At 40.7% G+C, this 21580-nt stretch overlaps 1 protein-coding gene across 1 annotated transcript in view; it reads left to right on the forward strand.

The window, feature by feature from the left end:
- Positions 1–21580, forward strand: part of LOC105439689 (fibronectin) — a 53662-nt gene that overhangs the window by 11070 nt on the left and 21012 nt on the right. The window contains exons 6-7 of the mRNA XM_030988230.1: positions 19562–19831; positions 20504–20785. Of these exons, the coding sequence (XP_030844090.1) occupies positions 19562–19831; positions 20504–20785 (552 nt within the window). The remainder of the gene's footprint in view (positions 1–19561; positions 19832–20503; positions 20786–21580) is intronic.

The following is a 21580-nucleotide window of genomic DNA, read 5'->3' on the forward strand; positions in this document are numbered from 1 at the left end:
ATCTTTGAAATTCAGAATCAAGAACGGTACAGCAAATCGTCTTCTTTCTCTCTTAATCTTATGAAACGTCAAAGCTTCCGCGCTTTGCGCGCGGGAGGGGGGGAACCTGAATTCAAATGAGGATTCAGAGGCGAGAACTATAATACAAATCTTTAATGATTTAATGAAACAAAAGCTTCCGCGCGGGATAGAGGGGGAACTAAATTCTGACGTGGATTATTTTCGAGAACGGTACAACGAATCGTCTTCTTTCTCTAATGATTTAATGAAAATTGAAAGCTTCTGCGGGAGGGGGGACCTGAATTCAGACAAGGAATAAGAGTCGAGAACGGTACAATGAATCGTCTTCTTTCTTTAATATTTTGATGAAACGTCAAAGCTTCCGCGCTTCGTGCAGGAAGGGGAGGGGGGAGACTGAATTTAGACAAGGATTACGAGTCGAGAACGGTACAACGAATCGTCTTCTTTCTCTAATGATTTAATGAATCGTAAAAGCTTCCATGCTTCGCGCGGAAGGGGAAAAACTTAATTCAGACAAGGATTAAGAGTCGAGAACTGTACAACGAATCGTCTTGTTTCTTGAATGATGAAACGTAAAAGCTTCCGCGCTTCGCGCGGGAGGGGAAAAATCTAAATTCAGACAAGGATTATTTTCGATAACGGTACAACGAATCGTCTTCTTTCTCTAATGATTGAAAGAAACTTAAAAGCTTCCGCGCTTCGCGCGGAGGGGGGGGGGAAACCTGAATTCAGACGAGGATTAAGAGTCGAGAACTGTACAACGAATCGTCTTGTTTCTCGAATGATTTAATGAAACGTAAAAGCTTCCGCGCTTCGCGCGGGAGGGGAAAAATCTAAATTCAGCCAAGGATTATTTTCGATAACGGTACAACGAATCGTCTTCTTTCTCTAATGATTGAAAGAAACTTAAAAGCTTCCGCGCTTCGCGGAGGGGGGGGGGGGGGGGGGGGGGGAACCTGAATTCAGACGAGGATTAAGAGTCGAAAACTCTACAACGAACTGTCTTCTTTCTCTAATAGTTAAATAAATCATAAAATTTTTCACGCTTCACGCGGGTGGTGAAAAACTTAATTCAGACGAGAAATTTTTTAGAGAGAGAACGGTACAACGAATCGTCTTCTTTCTCTAATAATTTAATGAAACGTCAAAGCTTCTGCGTTTCGCGGAGGAGGGAGGGGGAAACTCGCCCCTCCCTGCACCGACCCCCCCGCCGCATTATGTCACTGTTGGTCACCATTACGTACCAATATTTGGCTCGCAAAATTTCAAATTTGGGCCCCCCCCCCCCTAAGAAATCCTGGATCCGCGCCTGACAGCACCATCTAGCGATCGCATGATCTGAATTTGAGTAGATCTACGTACGTACGTGCGCTAGCCTATAGTAACAAAGGGCGCATTTTGACGGAAACACTTGCGCCTTATTAAAGCATAAATACAAAGCTAGTAGAGAGCTTGTGCACGGCAAACTGTTTGTGATTCGTGTATTTTTTCTGTTCTAATACTTTATGGGCGCATTTTCACGGCAAACACTTTCGCCTTGCTGTCTAGTTTTAGATGATTATGGGCGCAATTGGTGGTTCTATTAGCGCAAATTTGCGCCCTGCACCCGCTTAATTGAAGGCTTGGGTCAAAGATAAGATAGAGGCGGTCCTTCAAGAGATAACACAGGGATACAACAATGTTCAGAATACCAACTTACAACAATATTAGCGCTGTGTTATCTCTGGAAGATACAACAAAAGATAACACAAAACTTACAACAATTTTCAGAATACCGCCCAGGTCTGACTTGGGTTCTGTAAGGCCCCTATAGTCCATGGGCCAAGACCAGAAATTTGAGTTATTGGTACCACTCAAGGTGGCAAGATCTACTCATGCATTTTGAAATGTCCTACATCTATACATAATATTTTGATATGATAGCATTTCCAGACTGGCAGCTTAGTCATATAATCAGCAGTTTCCATGGCAACACAACAATAAAACCGGTATTATTCAAAGAAACAGTTAAAGTCATTCACAAATTATAAAAACGCTTTTGAATGCTTAAAATATACAGTTTAGAATACCTCACCATAAAGGAAAGTAATGAAATGCAACTTACATCACCATTTATAATGGTTGCCATGGTAACGACCCTAGAATAGCCTAAAATCAAGAATTTTGGAGTAATTTCAGTAATATATTACACAATATACTCATTCAAGACAAGTAAAAGTCCCCTTTCCAAATTAATGACAAAACTATATGACTAATACATCATATAAGCCAAGAATATGCTCTATAGAACCTTCCCATTATTACCATGGCAACATGAATTAGAGTTAACAAGATGCCCTGTACGGTACTATATGCCATATTTTGGCTATATTTTGGCATTGGAGAGGCGTTGAAAGTTCATTTTGGTGTCTATATCCTGGTTTTCAGGCCCAGAGAATGAAAGTTTAGAATACCTCACCATGAAGAAAAGTAATGAAATGCAAATTGCATTACCATTTATAACGGTTGGCGTGGTAACGACCCCCGGATAGCCTAAAATCAAGGATTTTTGAGTAATTTCAGTAATATGTTAAACAATATGCCCATTCAGGACAAGTTTAAGTCCCCTTTCCAAATTATTAAAAAACTATATGACTAATCTATCATATAAGCCAAGAATATGAAACAGTACCTTCCCGATGTTACCATGGTAACATGAATTAGAGTTAACAAGATGCCCTGTGGGGTACTATATGCCATATTTTGGCTGTATCTTGGGATAGGAGAGGTGTTGAAAGTTCATTTTGATGTCTATACCCAGGTTTTCAGGCACAGGGAACACAGCTAAAGCATTATTTTGGACATTAACATAGGACATCACCGCTATTTTTCATAAATTTGCATAAAAACAGAGCAAAATGACCATAACAGTTTTTTGCCACTGCATATTCAAAAAGCTGTTTCTTATGGTTTAGAAAGATATAACATTGTGATGACTACATTAGATGCCAGAAAACTTCAGTATATTGTATGCAATGCTGGAACCAGCACAGATTCATCAGCTTAATGACCATTTGTTTGCCATTGTATCAAAACTATCAAGACCCTGGGATATATATCTCTTGGCATATGCACACTGTGCATGGTCACCCATTGAGAAGATGTTTCAAGATGCTGGACTGAGGGACCTATGTGTAGAGTCAGGTGTCATTGCCATTAGCTCTGTAGCTGGAGTGATGGAATGCGGCAAGTACAACCGTGCAGTCAAGTTGTTGTACGAGGCATTTATGCGACGGGCATGGAAAGGCTTTCTACCCTGTCTAGAAACTAACCACACTGACGACCAGGTTCACCTGGAAGAAAGCCTCATAGTCGAGAACAGCCCATCTGGAGATGTTTCACGAGCTGCTGGCTGTGAGATGATTAAGGATCAGTCCTTTGAGCCCATCTTCAAGCTGTTTGATGTCTACCTTGATTACGTGATACAGGAGAATCGGACCCTCTTGGCCTTCTGGATGTCATATGTGGACATCGTCGAGGTTATGGTAAGTCTGGTTCGGGCATCTAGAGAGGGTGTCTGGGTGCTGCACCTCACTTTCATTCGTGCAATGATTCCCTGGTGCTTCGCCGACAACAAACTGAACTATGCACGCTTTCTTCCCTACTATAGTTATTATGCACATATGTCCCGGCTGGCCAATTGATCGCCGAGATGTGCATGAACAATTCATGCAGGAACAGAGATTTTCTGTACAACTTGGTAGGACCTCTTTGGCAGAATCCCAATCAACCAGAAATTGAAGAAACCATCAACAAGGACACGCAGACCACTGGGGGGGGGGGGGACAACAGGCTTCAGCCTAAAACCAGGAGCTGACAGTAGGTACTACCTGACATCTGAGTACAGAGGCTCATATTATTTTGAGGGAGTTGAGAGACATGGTCAGCAAAAAAGTTTACAGCACTTCAATCATCCGGACCTGCAACTAAGCCGGATAAGAAAAGATGAGACCGATGTTTGTTCATTTAGGGAACTATTCGAGAACAGCTGAGCTCGAGCCATGATGAAACGGGGTTGGTCAACTTGTCTACTGTATCCTGGCCCCACCAGATATTGCCAATGACCTGCTGAAAGTTCACAAAGTTGGAAAAGAAGCATACCGAGAAGATCGTTTGGAAAAAGAGCAACCCAAGGTAAATTTTCATGACAAGATGAAAAAAGAGAGCCTGAAGACCTTCCTCAACATCAATAAAAAGCAGGCTGGTTACAGAGCTAAAGGGAATCAGGTAATTGTGAAGGCAGACCGAAACCTCTTTGGGCACATGATCATCATTGCTCCCAGCAGAGCGCTATCTATTAGAGAGGTTCTAGCATGCCCACTCGGACCAATACCGTGGTCACTGGCAACATCTTTGCTCTCTGCGCAATACAAACCGAGCTGGAGAAAATTGTGTCACTAGCAGCTTGTATCATTGATGGAATGAGCCTTGTCCATAGACTCAAAGGGGATGGCAAGTCATTTGCACATCTAACAGATGCTAAACTGATGCTAGCTCTGCATGAAGGCACTGATGTTGTATTTGATGTCTACAGGGATGAGTCCATCAAGAATGCAGAGAGATGCAACAGAGGTTCCATCGCTGGAACTGCAGTGGAAGAACATTGCACCATGTCACAACATTTTGCACTGGAAACAATTCCTGAGAAACCCTGAAAACAAAAATAAGCCTCATCAAATTCTTGGTTGATCAGTGGAAGCAGCCTGCAGAGAGGGAGAGCCTTCATGATAAGTCACTTTATGTGGCAAGTGGAGAAGTACTATGAAGAAATCATAACTCTGAAGACAACACAAGCTGACACACGAATGCTTTTTCATGCATGGCATACTGCGGAGGATGGATACAGATTCATAATAATCACAGCCGAAGACACAGATGTGCTGATAATCTGTGTCTGTATTATCGTGCTCAGTGTCCCATGGCACCGCTAGCTAAGCCCAATGGGCCCATAACATTTGATTTAAATGACAAGCGGTGAAAATGTCTAGGGCCGCAGAGATTTTTTTTATAATAATTTTTCCACTGTGCCCTCATCGTTTCCATTCCGCCTCCAAACTGGTTCCTTACCGCTTACAACGTGCTCGTACCAGCTAGTGTCACCGTGTTGGCCTTTCCTTCGCCATGCAGGTCTCACCAGATCCACACCAGGTGGGTACCTGCTGCTTACCGCCCGGAACGCAACCATGAAAGGGCCGTTTGCTGAACGTTCGCTTGGCCTTGAAGACGTCACACATGGTATAAAAAAAGCTGGGCATTTACCCTAGCTACCGGTCACACTTTAGTTCTCGAGTTCACGGATGTACGTCCTCATCATTCTATTCAACAATTATTCATAAATCTTCATAATTCTTCATAATGCCTACACATGGAAGCAGGGTGGCAGAGTAACAAATTAGAGGGGGGCCAACAAAAAGGGCACCTACAAGGGGGCACTTTATTAAAGTAATAGGTGCACTTGTCAAAGTAAAAGGGGCAATTTTCCTATGTTCAAAGGGGCACTCTGGGGTACTTCAAAATTGGGGTGGGGGCACTGTGCATACCAGCCCCCTCCCCCCCCCCCCCCCCCCCCCCCCCCCCCCCCCCCCCATTGGAGCGGCGCCTCTACATGGAGGGAAAGTAGGGGTAAAGCTAGGAAGCTCGATCCGCAGGAAACAACAGAGGAAGCATTTTTTTTTACAGTGAAATATGAAGTCACGGTGTCTGGCACGGTTTCTAAACGGGCACAATGTAAAACATGGCAACATGCAGCTAGGCCTGTATTGAGACGTTATGAGGATGGTGGAGTGGTAAGCAGTAAGATGACGTTATTAGGTCGTTAAGAGAGCGGTTAACCGTTAATGATCGGTGAGCCGGTATGAGGTGGTGTGTCAACGATGAGCAAACGGTGAGAGCCCGACGAGAACCTGTAACGAGGTCGGTATACAGTAACAGCCCGTTGGACAAAATATGACACATTGTCACCGTTCTCACTGCCCCACGAACGGGTCCATAACGGCCTCGTACTAGCCCACCGTTCTCTTATAGTCCTCATACCGGGTTCTCACCGTGTGCCACCGCTTGTATCCACATGGCAAAAGTTTTGGGCATGCCCACAACTTTTGCCGGGTCTCGCCTGGTCTCTTTGGCCACTAACAGGCGCCATGGGACAGCTAATTTTAATAGCAAGAAGCTGACCTGCTTTCTGAGAAGTCTGGCTGGACAAAGAACTGCATCAGGTACATTTATGTTTGCAAACTAGCAAGCTTTTTGGGTGAAGATGTCTGCCAGGCTCTAACCCCTGCCTTTACTGTCTGTGACATTATAGTGTGTTTGCAGGCGTGGACAGCTGGGTGCACTGAAGCTCCAGCATTTTGGTGAAGAATGGGATGTTTCAACAATGCTAATTGACAAGATACAAGAGTTTGTGTGTCGAAATGTATGCATTCACATCCACAATCTGAGACTGGATCAATGAACTCCGCTACCATCTCTTCTAAGCAAAACGAGGAGAGGTAGAATCCAGCCAGCTACCTCCATGCAAAGACTCTTTGCGCATGCATGTTCTTCGTGCGAACTACCAGGCTGCAATATGGCGAGGATGAAAATACATGTAGCAGATATTGCTTTCTTCCTTCTTGTCAATTCAGGATGAAGACAAAGAAAGGTTGTTGCAAACAAAAGAAAAGTAGGTGACCTGTGATTGTGTGTGATCTATTTACCACAAGTCACCAGTATCTAATTGACAAATAAGCTGCCATTAGCAAAGTCATGGTGACAACTTAGGGTATAGGCTTAAAATTTCAGATCACATGGAAAGGACACTTGTAGGTTAAACTCGAAGATGTACTAGATATATTTCATCAGTTACATCATTTTGAACAATCAATGTAAAGTCTCAAAGGCATATACATGTTTTTTTCTGGCTTTGAGAATGTGAATTGATTTGTGTCCAAATGGACTACTTAAATTCAATCACACCTTTCTTGTCAAAGAGAGTTTAAAAAAAATAGGAAAGGGATGATGTGACAAAATAGTTTCTGAGACTTCGTGCAAACTGCCTGTAATATTTCTGCACAAAGAAGGCGTTTTGATAAACAGACACAAATTTTCTAGCATTCATATTCAAGCGCGGATCCAGGATTTTCCAATAGGGGGGGCCGGAAATTTGAAAATTGTGCAGACCGTTTTTCAACTCAACATACCAATACTGACAAGGTAATATTAGAAGCACCATACCGGTAATTTTTGTTGACATTTTCATCGGGGGGGGGGGGGGGGGGGGGGGGGGGGGGGCTGAAGCCTCTTGCCCGAAAAGTAATTTTCTGGTTTCAAAATTAGGCTAGTGAGCGAAGCGAGCAAGCAAAAATTTGAGGATGATATGTATTTTGTGAAAGTGTTATTTATCACCAAAATATACGAGAAAAGATATGACAAATTCATATTCGGGCAGCTCGCTGTTCCCCCCCCCCCCCCCCCATTACGCGCGAAGGGCAAAAGCTTTAATGTTTAATGAAATTACTAGAGAAAAGAAGAGGATTAGTTGTACCATTCTCGACTCCTAATCCTTGTCTGAATTTAGTTCCTCCCACCTCCCGCGCGAAGCGCGGAAGTTTTGACCTTTCATTAATTGATATTAGAGAAAGAAGACGATTTGTTGTCCATTCTGGACCCTCAATCCTTCTCTGAATTCAGATTCCCCCCACAGCGCAAAGCGCAGAAGCTTAACGTTTCATTAAATTATTAGAGAAAGAAGACGATTCGTTGTACCGTTCTCGATTCTTAATCCTTGTCTGAAATGAGTTCCCCCTCTCCTGCGCGAAGCGCGGAAGCTTTGACGTTTCATTAAATTATTAGAGAAAGAAGACGATTGGTTGTACCGTTGTCGGTTGTTAATCATTGTCTGAATTCAGTTTCCATACCCCCTCCCGCGGAAGCTTTGAGGTTTCATTAAATCATTAGAGAAAGAAGACGATTCGTTGTTCCGTTCTCTGTTCTTAATCATTGTCTGAATTCAGTTTCCCCCCACAGCGCAAAGCGCAGAAGCTTAATGTTTCATTAAATTATTAGAGAAAGAAGACGATTCGTTGTACCGTTCTTGATTTTTAATCATTGTCTGCATTCAGTTTCCATACCCCCTCCCGCACTAAGCGCGGAAGCTTTGACGTTTCATTAAATCATTAGAGAAAGACTACCGTTTTTGACTCTTAATCCTTGTCTGAATTTAGTTCACCCCCCCCCCCTCTCTCGCGCGAAGCGCGGAAGCTTTGACGTTTCATTAAATCATTAGAGAAAGAGTACCATTTTCGACTCTTAATCCTTGTCTGAATTGAGTTCCCCCTCTCCTGCGCGAAGCGCGGAAGCTTTGACGTTTCATTAAATTATTAGAGAAAGAAGACGATTCGTTGTACCGTTCTCGATTGTTAATCATTGTCTGAATTCAGTTTCCATACCCCCTCCCGCGCGAAGCGCGGAAGCTTTAACGTTTCATTTAATTATTAGAGAAAGAAGGCGATTTGTTGTACCGTTCTCGGTTGTTAATCATTGTCTGAATTGAGTTCCCCCTCCTCCGCTTTGACGTTTCATTAAATTATTAGAGAAAGAAGATGATTAGTTGTTCCATTCTCGATTCTAAATCCTTGTCTGAATTCAGTTTTCCTCCTCCCGCGCGTAGCACGTAAGCTTCTGACGCTTCATTAAATTATTAGAGAAAGAAGACGATTCGTTGTACCGTTGTCGGTTGTTAATCATTGTCTGAATTCAGTTTCCATACCCCCTCCCGCGGAAGCTTTGAGGTTTCATTAAATCATTAGAGAAAGAAGACGATTCGTTGTTCCGTTCTCTGTTCTTAATCATTGTCTGAATTCAGTTTCCCCCCCACAGCGCAAAGCGCAGAAGCTTAATGTTTCATTAAATTATTAGAGAAAGAAGACGATTCGTTGTACCGTTCTTGATTTTTAATCATTGTCTGCATTCAGTTTCCATACCCCCTCCCGCACTAAGCGCGGAAGCTTTGACGTTTCATTAAATCATTAGAGAAAGACTACCGTTTTTGACTCTTAATCCTTGTCTGAATTTAGTTCACCCCCCCCCCCCTCTCTCGCGCGAAGCGCGGAAGCTTTGACGTTTCATTAAATCATTAGAGAAAGAGTACCATTTTCGACTCTTAATCCTTGTCTGAATTGAGTTCCCCCTCTCCTGCGCGAAGCGCGGAAGCTTTGACGTTTCATTAAATTATTAGAGAAAGAAGACGATTCGTTGTACCGTTCTCGATTGTTAATCATTGTCTGAATTCAGTTTCCATACCCCCTCCCGCGCGAAGCGCGGAAGCTTTAACGTTTCATTTAATTATTAGAGAAAGAAGGCGATTTGTTGTACCGTTCTCGGTTGTTAATCATTGTCTGAATTGAGTTCCCCCTCCTCCGCTTTGACGTTTCATTAAATTATTAGAGAAAGAAGATGATTAGTTGTTCCATTCTCGATTCTAAATCCTTGTCTGAATTCAGTTTTCCTCCTCCCGCGCGTAGCACGTAAGCTTCTGACGCTTCATTAAATTATGAGAGAAAGAAGACGATTCGTTGTACCGTTGTCGGTTGTTAATCATTGTCTGAATTCAGTTTCCATACCCCCTCCCGCGGAAGCTTTGAGGTTTCATTAAATCATTAGAGAAAGAAGACGATTCGTTGTTCCGTTCTCTGTTCTTAATCATTGTCTGAATTCAGTTTCCCCCCACAGCGCAAAGCGCAGAAGCTTAATGTTTCATTAAATTATTAGAGAAAGAAGACGATTCGTTGTACCGTTCTTGATTTTTAATCATTGTCTGCATTCAGTTTCCATACCCCCTCCCGCACTAAGCGCGGAAGCTTTGACGTTTCATTAAATCATTAGAGAAAGACTACCGTTTTTTACTCTTAATCCTTGTCTGAATTTAGTTCACCCCCCCCCCCCCCCTCTCTCGCGCGAAGCGCGGAAGCTTTGACGTTTCATTAAATCATTAGAGAAAGAGTACCATTTTCGACTCTTAATCCTTGTCTGAATTGAGTTCCCCCTCTCCTGCGCGAAGCGCGGAAGCTTTGACGTTTCATTAAATTATTAGAGAAAGAAGACGATTCGTTGTACCGTTCTCGATTGTTAATCATTGTCTGAATTCAGTTTCCATACCCCCTCCCGCGCGAAGCGCGGAAGCTTTAACGTTTCATTTAATTATTAGAGAAAGAAGGCGATTTGTTGTACCGTTCTCGGTTGTTAATCATTGTCTGAATTGAGTTCCCCCTCCTCCGCTTTGACGTTTCATTAAATTATTAGAGAAAGAAGATGATTAGTTGTTCCATTCTCGATTCTAAATCCTTGTCTGAATTCAGTTTTCCTCCTCCCGCGCGTAGCACGTAAGCTTCTGACGCTTCATTAAATTATGAGAGAAAGAAGATGATTTGTTGTCCCATTCTCGATTCTTAATCCTTGTTTGAATTCATTTTCCCCCTTCCGCGCCAGGCGCGGAAGCTTTGACCTTTCTGAGTTTAATGAAATTATTAGTGAAGAAGATAATTCGTTGTTCTATTCCCGACTCTTAATCCTTCTCTGAATTCAGTTTCCCCCTCCAGCGCAAAGCGCAGAAGCTTAACGTTTCATCAAATTATTAGAGAAAGAAGATGATTTGTTGTACCGTTTTAGACTTGTTTCTTTGTCTGCTCCTTTTTTCGTCCTATGTCCTCTTACTGCCCCTACCGCCCCTAGCTACGCATGTTTTAAAGGGAAAATGAAACAATCATGATTGTGATAGCATAAAATTAGGTCAGTAGAAATGAAATTGGAAAAAAAGATCTATTTATACACCAACCATGAAATAATCGCGACCGGGATCGTCATTTCTTAGTTTTGTGTTATCGGGCGAGAGCCGGGGCGTAGCGACCAAGCGAGATTTTGCAATGTAGAATGCTGAAATTATGCATTCTAGAAAATCCTTTAGTCCAATATGTACGTTCTTTCCGCTACATGTATATTTCTTTCTAGCTATATATCTAAATTTCCGGGGGGACGTGTCCCTCTATCGGGCCCAGGATCGCCGCCGCTGTCCGTTATCACTACCTACATGAGTTCAAATATAAGCACAAGCGAGTTGGTATGAGCTGAATCCAAATGAAGGGCGAAATAAGAGTTGTGCAGCGGTCCTACCGTTAATTTAAAATTTGACCGTTTAGTATATAGCTTCTATTTGAAAGACATCCAAAATATTGTGCCCTTTTCAATTTTTTTCAAAAAGCAGGGGCTGTTTGTAACGTTTAACTTTGAATCCGTGGCTCGAGATTTTATGCGACCGGCCCGGCCCCCTCTATTCAATAACGTTTCCCAAGCCTTCAGGAATTAACCCAAATCTCCCGATTACAGTTTTTCCCTTATTCCTCATTACTGTCACTTAGCGCCATTTCCTTGTCTTTCCCCCTTTCTCACCCGACTTTTCTCTTCCCCTTCCCACCCCCCCCCCCCACCCACTCAGTGTTATCTAGGGTACGCGCATATGTATGTTCCCTCTCTTAGTTTGAAAGCACCCCTTTATCTTCGGTGTGTAAAGTCAGTGCGGGCCGGATTTGTATGTATTACGGGCCGGACTTTGTTGCGTGAAAAGTAACCCTTTATCGGAAATTTAGGGAACACAAAATCGGTCCCTCCGACCCCGGGTGGGAGTGAGGTGGGGGAGGGGGGGTATCTTCTTTTTTTTCTCTCTCTCTTCTTTCTTTTCTCTTCTCTTCTCCTTTCTTTTCTCTTCTCCTTTTTTCTTCTCTTCTCCTTTCTTTTTTTTTTTGCGCCGCCAATAGGGGGGGGGGGGGGGCCGCGGCCGTTTCGGCCCCCCCTGGATCCGCCACTGCATATTTACCTTTGACTCATTTATTCTCATTTTGCTCGTAATATTCTTTGGGACAGTTTTGATACAATAGCAAAAAAATTAATGAGATGGATGATCTGTGCTGGTTCCAGCATTGCATAAAGTCAAATGAAGTTTTCTGGCATCTAATGTTGTCATCACAATGTTATATCTTTCTAAACTCTAAGAAACAGCTTGTAATATGCAGTGGCAGAATACTTTTATGGTAATTTTGCTCTGATTTTATGCAAATGTATGAAAAATAGCGGTGATGTTCGTTGATCGTTTGTTTCGTTTTGTTTATTTCCATTTCCAACAAAATAAATAAAGTACATGGGATTGCATTGTACATAGTAAAACAATGAAACTTAACAATTTATTTGTAATTGGTCCACAGTGTACAACAGGCAAATGAAACAGGTTAGTCATGGAGGGGACTGCTGAAAAGCTGGGCTTGTAGATTGCAGCCCCCTATAACTTATATAAAAAAGGTAGTGTTACAAATAACACGCATAGCTTTTTGTTTGTAGAAGTAGTATTCTATGAAGATAAGAATCGTATGTATTACCCCAAACAATAATACCATAATTTAAGTAGGGCAAAATTAATGTTGAGTAAAGCATTAGTAGGGAGGCAACCGTTATAAATGGTAATTTAATTTGCATTTCATTACTTTTCTTCATGGTGAGGTATTCTAAACTTTCATTCTCTGGGCCTGAAAACCAGGATATAGACACCAAAATGAACTTTCAACACCTCTCCAATGCCAAAATATAGCCAAAATATGGCATATAGTACCGTACAGGGCATCTTGTTAACTCTAAGTCATGTTGCCATGGTAATAATGGGAAGGTACTATATAGCATATTCTTGGCTTTTATGTTGTATTAGTCATATAGTTTTGTCATTATTTTGGAAAGGGGGCTTTAACTTGTCTCGAATGAGTATATTGTGTAATATAATACTGAAATTGCTCCAAAATTCTTGATTTAAGGCTATTCTGGGGTCGTTACCATGGCAACCATTATAAATGGTAATGTAATTTGCATTTCATTACTTTCCTTTATGGTGAGGTATTCTAAACCGTACATTTTTACGCATTCAAAAGTGTTTTTATAATTTGTAAATGACTTTAACTGTTTCTTTGAATAATACCGGTTTTGTTGTTGTGTTGCCATGGGAACTGCTGATTATACGACTAAGCTGTCCATGCGAAAATGCTTTCATAACTTTTTACACGTATATATGCCCAACAAACAAACAAAAAGTACAAAGGTTTTGCCACCTCTGGTGGTACCAATATCTGGTCTGGCCCATGGACTAGCGTACATGCACATGTGTCGACTAGTGTACTGATCCCCAAGTCATTTTTTTGTATTTACTGACAATATATTAAAGTGATATTTCTAGCTGATATTGTGAATAGTGTGCAGGGATGCTAACTGTTACAGTTTTGCTGTATTTGTTCCGGTTTTATTGCTCTTGTTACGGCGTTACGGTAAACAACCAAATGTTACGGGAAATGATAAATAAGTACATTATAGCGAGTGTTAGTAGGTCCATGATCATAGCGTATGCTGCCTATCTACACATTGCCTCCGTACACGGCGCTGCATGTCGCGCACGCATTTACTCAAAAGTGCACTGAATTTGACTACACTGGATGGACATTTTCGCTCTCTACACGCTAATTGTGCACATGGTCCGTCCACTGCCATCTTGTTTAATTCCGAAATTAGTATGCTTACGCGCGGTTGTGCATTTTAGGGGGAGCATGATGGTGGATAATCATGTGCGCGGTGATTCAAGCAGGCGCATTGCAAGTGCGCTACAGTGCGTGATGTTCATGAATGCCGAGCCTAGCGGCCTGGGCTGGTACAGGCGTTACGGTGTCTCGGTGTTCATTAGTGTGTAGGATACAAGTTCTGCCATTTTGACAATGGATTAGGATTTGCCGTTTCGACGCTTGAACGAGGTGTTTTCTTCTTGAATATTATCATGGATTCACTGGAAAGAGCAAGTACCCGAGGAGGAGATCCTATGACTGCAAACAGATTTTTATAAACGTTTTGATGCACATCTTTATTTTGAACTTAAAAATGGTAGGTTCGAAATGCAGTAAAAGTAATTGGGTGTTTGGGTACATTTTGCGCGAAAAATATGCTGCGTTGTCTTGCATTCCGGAAAGACCCCCATTTGTTACCGACAAATGAGGTAAATGTTACTGACAACAATCCTTTAGGGTTGGCATCTCTGAGAGTTTAGCGCTATGGAACTCTACATCAACACTATAATGTGTTTTGGTGATCAGTACACTTTTAAGGTAACATAAATTTAGTTCTGGTCATGGAAGTGCACTTTGAGGAAAACTGTAGAAGCTTTAGGGAAAGGTTGATTATGTTGTACATAAGAACTGGTGTATACTATGGGGCTTTGGGATTAGCAAAATGATATGAAATTGATTCAGTCTTGCTGATAGTCATATACACTCAACATTGGAATGTGTGGGACTACACAAACATGTGGCATGAAAGATGAGTCAAATCACTTCTGAATCAGCTATATCTTGTCATATTTTGAATATAATGGCAATTGAAGAGCAATTAATGCTTTTCAGGAGACATTTTTGTAGACTTTAATTCGTTACTTTGACAAATTAGGTGATACGTAAGCTATTTTTGTATCATGAAAGTGTGCCGATGATGATCTAATGATAATATTCATGAATACCATAATGACGATATTGATGATATTGATTTTTTTGGTTTAAAATGACGATGACCATGATTAAAAGTGGTATAGCGCCCCCTTCAGGTATTCGATAGAGAATTGTTATATGATTAAATTATTAATTTACTAAACAAGCTCAAATTTTCGCCTGATTGCAGAGCCTACCAATCAACGAACTGATATTTTGACGCACTACATACGCAACATAATGAACAAGCGTAGACTGGAATGTAGTATCAATCACCTCCCATAGGCATAAGACGCATAGTAAGCAAAAACTAATGGCGTCATCAAAATGAATAAATATTGGTAATAATCTTGTGAAGAATTGTCTCACCTACAACATATCAAAATTTAGAGGAAAATTGATCAATATTTGCGGAGATACGATCATTTCCGTAAATATGTTGACGTCATAATATGCAAATTCGTATTTTGAGTTCCAAGGTCAATATGATTGTGTAAAAAATACTTAATGGCCAAATGAGACATGAAATCATATCTCCGACTCATACTCTATCTAAATATGAAAAAAAATTGGCAGTCCTTATTCATCCCAATGGACTTTTTATAGGGATGTTTTTGCCCATATATGCTATGTAATACATGAGCTAGCACGCACGGATATTTATCTTCAACGGACGCTCATTCCGTTATTAATAGTGATAAAGAGATGAACATGGTATCAAATTGTTCAGAAAAATATGAGGAATATCCCTTCAAAAAAATTGAGGGGTAATTATTTTTCGTTCGGCCGTGACGAACGAAAACGCACAAAAATGCCTGTTTTGCGCTTTTTTTAATGAAATGCTTATAATGGCCTGAAACGTATACAAACAAAATTTAAGACGATTTTGAGCAATTTTTGCGCGCATTTATTGACCTGAAATTGACCGGACGGATATTGACCTTTTTCATGATAAATATGAATGAGAAATTCCTTTCCGTTATGAAGATATGATCATAAGTTGATTTTCACAAAATGGCGCCTGGATGACGTCACGATAACTTTAACGTATAGTCTTAGCTACAACATCTCCCATAGGGATTACACAAAGAAAGTAATTGATTAAGTGAAAATAGGGTAATAATAAAGTAAATAGGGTTGTTTTATACATTATTTGCGAATCTACGTGTTTTAATAACCAAAGGAGATGGTACAGTGAAAGGTCAAAAAGAGTGAAGAAAAAAATTGTTGGAGACACCCGGACTCGAACCAGGGATCTCGACGTTGGAAGTCAAGTGCGTTCAGGGGCATCGCCAAAGGGGAGGGTGTGGGGGGTGCGACACCCCTCCACCTGTCAGGATATTGTCGGTAAAATTCCGAAAAAAGAGAAAAGGGGGAGGGAAAAAAAAGAGAGGGAAAGGGAAAGAAAAGAAAAAAGAAAAGGAAAAGAAAAGAATGAAAGGTAAAGAAAGGAAAGAAAAGAGAAAGGAAAGAAAGAGAAAAAAGAAAAAGAGGGAGAAGAGGAAAGAGAGGAAAAGAAATAAAAGGAAGAAAACGAAAAAAAGAAGAAAAAAGAAAAAAGGGAAACAAAAGAAATGGGGGTGAAGAGAGGAGAGAGGGGGAGGTAAGAGCCTGAGAAAGGAGGAGTGGGAGTAAAAGTAAGGGGGGTTGTGGGTGGAGTCGTCTCGTCAAGGAAGCAAGAAAGACATGGGTAAATATGTTGCTGTGTCGGGTCAGCTGTGTCAGTATTCTTGCTCGATCCTTGTGTACTATATCAATGCAGAAGTTTGAAGTCGGTGAGATGTATATTGTTTTTTTCCCTACGAACTGTGACTTTTTATCCGCTGTGACGACTTCGAGAGTGACTACAACTACAATACTTGTATTTTCTCGAAGTTTCACTTTATTATAATATCAGCTAAAGAAATCAGAGGTTTAAAATTTTCGGGGAAACTAATTCAAACAAGGATTAAGAGTCCACAACGGTACGACGAATCGTCTTCCTTTCTCTATATTTTGATGAAACGCCACAATTTTCCAGCACTCGCTGCATGAGAAAGATGGAAAATTATCAAGTATTCTCTTAATAGAAGCCAATTTTTCATTGAAAACTTATGTGTTGTGATGAACTGAAAATCAATATTTAGCAACTTTGTGGGAGTAAAATCACAACAAATTTCAGATAATCATGCGCGCATGCGTCCGCTTGCCATTCTTTTAAGATTCATGGCGCCGCATAGGAAATTACTGATTTATTCCCCAAATTACTGATTTTGAGCCTTATGGTTACTGATTTTCTGTTCTGGAGGTTGGCAGCTCTGCTAATGAGCGCGCTTTGCGCGCTCTTTAAGTGATTCGCTTGCTCACTACCGCCCCTCCCTAAAATAAGATCCTAGCTTTGCACCTGCATTAAAATATATAGCTTTGATGTTGACTAAGTTGACGAAATATTTGAATATTTATGTCGTCGAGGAAAATGATCATTTGCGCATACACAATTACTATAGATAGTCCATAGGAAAAACAATTTAGCCTTCGGCCCCGGGTTTATAGGGTTAAATTTGTAGACATTGGGACATTTAATTTTGTCGGTAATTGGTGGCTAGTTTTGTCGGTAATCTTTGGCCTCTACACCCCCCCCCCCCCCCCCCCCCCCCCCACTGAAAAAGGTCTAGCGACGCCCCTGAGTGCGTTACCAATATACCAAAACAATTCCAATAGCGAGTACACGTAAATGGGAAATGGAATTCTCAAATCCTACTTTGCAAGTGAACTATGAGCATAATCCAAGCACCTGATCGAAAATTAAAAGACAAATTTTTGATAGCTTATTGCTCAGCTACAACATACTCAAAGCTCAGCGAAAACAAAGCTAAAACAACGGATATTTTGCTCGCGAAAGACAGGAATGTAGAATCCGGTTTTGAGAAAAAGTCATGTCCCATAGAGAATACACGCAAAATGTGAAAAATTGACATGCCTCCTTTAATCGCAAAAATACGCCATGATGCCTTTGTCAAAATTAAATATTGTGGACACTACATTTGTAGAAAATTGTCTCAGCTAGGACATATCAAAATTTGGATGAAAAACGATCAATATCTACAGAGATACAATCAATTTTCCAAAAATGCTGACGTCATAATATGCAAATTGAAATTTTGAGTTTTGAGGCCATTATGATGTCGTCATGAGTTAATTGAGGGTCAAATGAGACATGAAATCATATCTCCAACTCATAATCTATCCAAATATAAAAATATATTGGGAGTTCCCATCCATTCTGAAGAGTTACAATGAATTTTGTCTAGGCATGTTTTGCCCGTGTATTGTGGATAAAGATAACGCAGATCCGCGTGTGCTGTCAACTTTGACGGACGCTCATTGCGTTATTAAAAGGTGAACACATTATCAAAATGCTTGGAAAAATGTACCAAATATGATGACAGAAAAAAGTCAGCGATTCTATGTTGCAAAATGCCAGTACGCGCGTGTGCGAGATTTTGTTATCAAATGCTCCATATGGCCTGAAACGTATGCAAAAGAAAATTGGGATGATTTAGAGTATTTTTGATTTTGCGCGCGCGTACGCGCGCATTTCCGCACGTTTATTGACCTGAAATTGACCGGACGGATATTGATCTTAATCATGCTAAATATGAATGAAAAGTTACTTTCCGTTATGAAGATATGATCATAAGTTGATTTTCACAAAATGGCGCCTGGATGACGTCACAATGACTTTGAGTCTTTGAAAAGTCACGCAGTTCTAAGTTAGATTAAGATCTATCATCATTGAAAATTTCATGACAATTGCTTGATTCGGTCTCGAGATATCCTGCTAACAAAATCAAGGAAGAATAATAAGAATACTAGGAATAAAAATCTTGACGAAATCAATAGGTGATACGTAGACTGTAGCGGAAGCATCTTTGACTTCGTTATTGGTCGTTTCTTTATTGTTCCAATTCTCTCGTTGCTCCAAATGCTCCGTAAAAACTGCACAAATGAAAATAGATCGAACGGATCATAAATTAACTGTTCATCAATATACATATGCTTAGAGAAAACCTGGTGACTCTTATCAATAATATGCACCTTACAGCTATTTAACCCCTTGTTTTAACCTTTGTTTTAGCTCTTTTCCTGATCTCACACATTAACTTGTACTGCATATAAATTAAATACAATTATAACTGTTTGTTACTACCAGCTTAATTGAACTAAGTCAGACCTTTGACATACATGTATCTTTATAACTAAACCATCTAAATTATCAATATAAACTTGTATAAATCATATAACAACTTTCCCATATTATGTACCCCAAGTACTCATCTTTGTACATTAACTCAAATTAGGCAAATCTTTGTTTACATTCTTGCATACGTGTACCTTTTAATCGCATGCCGTAGTGTACATTACATAACATTAACATTTGGTATGTGAGCCGACCGTCTCGGCTACCGTTCAATGTAAGTTACATCCATGTAATGTACACAGCGAGTTAGGTGCGAATGAAAGGTACTTCATCATAGAATAACGCATCATTACAGCATTTATATACAACATTCATCACATTGCATCATTACATACCTTCATTCTGCCTTCTTAAGTGCATCTAACATCCATATTACACAAGGATGCCTCCAATATCAACAGATTTTATCCACTGGATATCAAAAAGGGTGCCATTTCTTCACACAAATTTAGTAGCCTCCAGATGGCGCTAAACATAAATATAATCAATCTACTTGATCGACTTAATGAAATGAATTCATATCGATCACTGAAACATAGACTTCGTACGTATCACCTAATGAAAAAGATCACACTTGCATGTGCAATATTCTCTGAACAATATGGAGGTCTTGGGGTTTATGTCCATAATGGGTAATGAGTAAATTGCAGGCTTTTGGTATTACAGCAAGAGAAATTAGCATTAAATGTGAGTTGAAAATCATTTTGGATATGTTATTTCTTCCCAGAACCGAACCCTCCAGAGTCCCTCAGCGCTACTGCTCTTGGTTCCGATGAGATTAGAGTCCTCCTCTCCCCACCCCAGGGAGAGTTTGACGGTTACGAGCTCTCCTTCTCTCCTTCCACCGGCGGTCCCATCTTGCTCGAACCAGACACGCGGGAGCATCTCCTGGACAACCTCCAAAGTGATACTACGTACAACATCCAGGTGTTTGCTTATAGTGGAGGCAATGGACAACGGCTAGAGGGTGATGTGATCTCAACAACAGCCACTACTGGTGAGAATGAAATTCATACCTATTAACTCTTTGAAGTTGATCAATAACAAAAACCAGATACCGGTATATCATTAGAATACATCAAGCTATTCCCTATTAAACATGCATTAACATGTACTAGGTATTTAAAAACAGGGTGTATAATAGATGATTTTTTTTCTTCATCATTAAAGCTTAAAAGTATAATGATAAAGCTTAAAATATAATGATATTGATATGTTGTCATTATATCCAATGATTAGTAAAAAATATTTTAACCTTGTACTGTTCATCATCTTATATTCTGAGTAGCACAGTGCTAATCAGGCATAAGGTCAGGTTTGCAATAAAAGATGTTGTGGTCCATTGGATAAGTCTCTGCACCACAAGGTACACGGTTCAAATCCCTGTCGCAGCACCAAAGATGTCCTTTGGCAAGTCTTTCATCTACATTTGCCACACTCCACATAGGCGAGGTGAATGGGTACCTGTAAGGAATTAATTCCCAAGAATGCTCGAGAGCTGTAATGGCAGCCGTGCTAAAGCAATTAAGGGTCATAACAACAACGAGCCAGGAGTGGCAATGTGCCAGACATGGGCACTATATAAGGCTCCTCTGTTAATGCTATTTGAGTGAAATGGTACAATATACAGGGTATGTATCATCCATTGATCTCACCGTATATTTTCTAGACGAAGAAATTCTGGTTGCTACGAACATCCAGACCAATCAGATCATCGTCTTGTGGTCAGCGGAGATGCTTGATGTCAACTCCTTCCAGACGTTCAGACTCTCGTATTCCTCTTCGATGGAGTCTGATTCAATCCTCATCCCCAAAGACGCCTTGACTACCAGCAATGAGTACGGCCATTCAGTCACAGACCTAGTACCAGGAGATCTTGTCACGTTCAACCTTGAGACTGTCACGTTAAGTGGCCAGGCTACTTTAGTAGACACCATCGTCCGCCGAACAAGTGAGTTTAACACAAAAAACACACCAAAATAGTCTATTATCTTCATAGCTATTCAGTTTGTATAAAAACTTATCAAAAATGTCACTTTTTTGTGTGTTTATGAAAGAAAAGTACTTCCATTGTATTGGTCGATAAATAAAATAACATTGTGTCCTAAATCTTTCTTGGGCAAAGCCACAAACAAATCAGGTCCATGGGGGAAAATGAGAAATCTTGGATATTAAAATATTATGTCACAATTTATAATATACCGTATTTGCTGGCGATAAGGCCGCACCGCCGCGTAGGCCGCACCCCCGATTTTGACATTTAATTTTTTTTTATGTGACTAAAATCACCGCCTTAGACCGCTCGGCCATCCCGCACTGATGGAATACCCTGCTGTTTTCTCTGATGTATACATTGAAATGGATTGAAAACGGCGACGTCGAGTGCTGGATGCTTCGCAGCAGCTCCGTTAAACGGGCCCTTCTTTTACTTTTGCAATGCATTGGCACGAACGTAGATTAAGATCTAGTGGCAGATGTTGTTTTTGGAAGTTTTTTTTCATCTTTATGTCAACAATGCAAGATCAAATTGTCGGTAAGATGTGTGGAAATGTCCTGTACCATATGGTATAGTTTTTTTACCGCTCGTAGTCCCATAAACGCAAATTCGTGCTGGTTTGGACTTACAATTTTTAAATTTTGTTTTACTGTTTCGCCGTAAAGGCCGCACCCCGACTATTTGATATTTTCTTTTCCAAAAATACTGCGGCCTTTACTCTGGCAAATACGGTAGGTAACCTATGACATC

The sequence above is a fragment of the Strongylocentrotus purpuratus genome, unplaced genomic scaffold (genome assembly GCF_000002235.5).
Source record: "Strongylocentrotus purpuratus isolate Spur 01 unplaced genomic scaffold, Spur_5.0 spur5_scaffold_17, whole genome shotgun sequence".
Taxonomy (NCBI): Eukaryota; Metazoa; Echinodermata; class Echinoidea; order Camarodonta; family Strongylocentrotidae; genus Strongylocentrotus; species Strongylocentrotus purpuratus.